Source organism: Myzus persicae, unplaced genomic scaffold, assembly GCF_001856785.1.
Source record: "Myzus persicae strain clone G006 unplaced genomic scaffold, MPER_G0061.0, whole genome shotgun sequence".
Lineage (NCBI taxonomy): Eukaryota > Metazoa > Arthropoda > Insecta > Hemiptera > Aphididae > Myzus > Myzus persicae.
The window spans coordinates 194,361-198,327 of NW_019102320.1; the positions used below are offsets into that span (position 1 = coordinate 194,361).

The following is a 3,967-nucleotide window of genomic DNA, read 5'->3' on the forward strand; positions in this document are numbered from 1 at the left end:
GTAATATTGAAATATTGCATAAATTGTATTCGAAGTAATAGTGTTTATTTACTATACAATTGTATAAGTATTTTTACAATGACTTACCAATATAACGTACATAACATACGAAATAGTGAAAATTATCATCTAAAATTATTTTAATTTGAAATTAATAGTAATTTTATGGTTAATATTTTACGCTATTATTTATTATTCATTAAAAAAGACTTATAAATAAAATAAATATATGGTATAGAAATAAAATATTTTTAGGTGCAAACTTCATACTTTATAGCGTAGGTGTACAGATTTTTATATTGAAATTGTGTCCATACTTCTGAATATATTTATATTTTATTGCGCTAATTACATTACTTGGGTTTTAGTTTGTAAAATGTGAATAATTGCTTTATTTTACTTTCTCCATTTTTTTTTTCATATAGTGACTTATAAAAACAAATAAATTACTGGGATGGTCAAAATGGATTTCACGTTGATTTTTGCACATTTGAACACGTCATTACTCCTTTATCATAAAATAAATTTTTAAACCGATAAATATATTTGTTGTTCTTTTTTATTACCATGTTAATGGCTAAGTGAGGTTATGAATTATGTATTTTCAACTTAACTCATTAAACAACGATTCTACCTTTTCATAAAATTACGTAGGTAAATATAAAATCAGTTTTTATAACTTTGATGAGATTAAAATAATTCAATAAAACACAAATTTTGCCGACAAATAAATTAGTTCGTATTTGCAAAATTATATAATTTTGCAATTTTTAAGAGGTATTTGGTATATGCGTATAAACATTGCAGATTATATGTGACTAGTGTAGTAGGTGTGAGTTGTTTGACAGGTAATTTTATTGATTTAGTTACCATAGTAATTAATCATTCAATTCTGATTTAATTTAAGTGAACTTAAATTATTACACCAAGTAAAAATATTTTGCATCTGTATTATATTGCAATGTATGAAGTTGATGCCGAGTGTCTGTTTTGCTCCAAATTAATTACTAGTACTTCCAATGACTTGATTGAGTATGGTACATTTATTGAACACATTCGTTCTCAACACAGAAATATCAAGGTAAATATTTTGAAATAAAACAATATTGGTACAATATCACACGTCCCATTTTATAGCATACTTTAACATTTTCGTTATTGTTATAAACAAAGAAAATAAGTTATAGGATATGAATGTGCATACATATTTACAATATAGTAACAAATAAAATGTAACAATTTTTTGTGTATATAGTATATTATGAACATTTCAATGATTTTTTGTTTCAAATCAAAGCGCATATTTGTTTATATGTAATTTTACTACAGCTGTGTAAGAGTCGAACCAAAATAAATATTAATCAATAATGCCTATAATATTAAAGTAAACACTAATATATTTTTTAAATTGAAAATAGAAAAAATAATGATTGCGGCAATATTTTTGTTATTAAAAGATAAAATATACATTCATAAGACGAAGACTTACCAAACGTTTCTATTTTATTTTTTTATACTCCAACGGTACTTGTACACTATTTTTGTAATTTTCTCAACTTATTCATCATAGTCAAGCGTGAAAATTAAATCAATAAACCCTATACCAATTGCATTATAAACTCTAAACAATTTTGGAAAACATTTCCTAAAATAGTTACCTTTATGAGTTTATTCAATTTTCGATGATGTTTCATAAACACACACAGACATACATATATTACATAAGTATAAAAAAATACTGAAATATTCATTTTTTTAATTATATTAAAATTACTAGGTTATCTTCAATAATTTTGTTAATTAGACATTAATTTATGAGGTTTTATATGGTTTTAAGAACTTAAATATCCGTGTAATGGTTATATTATGCATATTATGTACCAATACAAAACGAGTTGTTGCTAAGTTTTTAGTTGGCCCTATACAATACAAAATTATTGTAGTAATTATATATACACCATGTTTATAGTAAACTTATAATAATGTAATATTATGTGTAGTTAAGTTTTTTTTTAGGAAAAAATAAATTGTGAGATCAGCTGGATGTTCAACAGTTTAATCTTTAAAATTTCGAAATCTCAAATCTACAAAATAAACAATTTCCCTAAAATGTTCTGTATGCCTACACTTCATATTACATTATTCCCTTCAAAACTGTTGACAGTATTATCTTCAGGTCTTTATTTTGAGACTTGAATAAGTTCAAAGTCCATATTTTAGACACAGTAATACTGTAATAGCCAATAAGTACTGTAATAAATCACAACGCATAGTTGTTTTATGTAAATTAGATATCCAACGCAGATCCAACAATGTTCAAATCGATTTGGAATTATATAGACTCGGTGGAAGGAACCAATTGCCTATGCTTAAATTGTGGCTATAAAGGAAGACCAATAGTAAAGTCGAGCAGAAATATTTCAGCAGACAATTTGGGCGAGTTTGGCACATGTTTTCCGTTATGTTTTATGGTATATATGAAACATCTGAAACGTCACCATGTCAAGGTCATATGCACATGTTGTAACAACGTCATTAGAAAAATGCATGAAAAATAAATATGGTGTACCTATTTATTAAATAAGAATCATTAATTTTTATGTAGAACTACCACCTGTAACATTAGTTAGACGATATATATCATATCTGTAAATTGTTTTAATCAATTTTAATCTCCTTCTTAATTATGGTTAGAACCTAAAATGAACTGTTTACGCACGAATAAGATAAATAATTAATATTGTTGCTAATATAAGAATATTAGAATAGTTGTGCCAATGTATAATCTAAAAAAATTAGTGCATTTTCGATTCGGTTTATGGAATATAATATTGGTTATAGATACTTAGTGTCCTATAATTGGATCTAAATAATAGTGTTATCGATTGCAAATCATTTCCTTAATAAATGTTATAAACTACATTTGTTTGAATATGAGTATACCTATAATGTGTAAAATATATAAAATAAAACTTCTGAATGTTAAATATAAATAAATATAGTTATGTGACTGACATTAAATAAAGTACATAGTATAGTTATATGCGTTTTGATTCTATAGCCAGATATATTATATATTTATGTACACTTCTTATTATTTATATATTTTCTATATATTGCTCAGATCAATTATGCTTAACTTTTGAACTATACATATTACTTTTTGATGAAAACTGACCGCCAACAAAATGTATGATTCACTTATTATTAGGTAGGTACTATTATATTTTTGATATACTGTTTTCTATACAATTAAAATGAAAGGTTATATAATGAAATTTATTGATCTGCATTAATATTTTATTGATCACTTTTTTACTGTCCTAAAAGATTTTATTTTTTAGAGTAGAGTTTCGACGGAAACAAAATCCAAAAGAAAATAATAAAATAGGTACCTAACATGTTTATTTTATGTATAGTGTATAATGACTTTATTTTATCGTTATATTATTTTTTCAATCTAATTGGGTATTTTGATATTTAAATTTAAAAAATTTTAATTTATTCACCAACGTCAAAAAAGCACTTTGTTAATACTTTAGTAGTTCTTTCCCCGTTTAAACAATTTTAATAACGATAAATAACATTAAAAGTTAAATGAATAAAGATGATTTATGAAGATTTTTTTAAAGTCTTAGATATTATATTTTATTTAAAAAAGTATCCTTAATTTTTATAAATCTATACGGGAATTCGATGGTAGATTTTTTATTTAAAACGTGATTTTTATGTGGGTATTATTATAATGGTACACATTTAAGTAATCGATTGATTAGTTGATTATTATTTATTACATTTAGATGTAACCTAATAAAGCAACATAAACAACATCATAAATAATAGGAAATGACAGAGTTTCAATAATTGTATGTTGTAATATGAATTTTATAGTACTATAAATTAGTAATGTTTCAATATTTTCTTGAAATTTGTGATTTTTCTTATAATACTTACTCAGTTATCATTA

At 23.9% G+C, this 3,967-nt stretch overlaps 1 protein-coding gene across 1 annotated transcript; it reads left to right on the forward strand.

Annotated features, from left to right (window-relative positions):
• Positions 1-961: 961 nt before the first annotated feature.
• On the forward strand, positions 962-2,558 carry LOC111031870. The gene is made up of 2 exons (XM_022311982.1): positions 962-1,081; positions 2,292-2,558. Exons 1-2 carry the CDS (start codon positions 962-964, stop codon positions 2,556-2,558), a joined length of 387 nt encoding a protein of 128 aa, XP_022167674.1.
• The last annotated feature ends 1,409 nt before the right edge of the window (positions 2,559-3,967 follow it).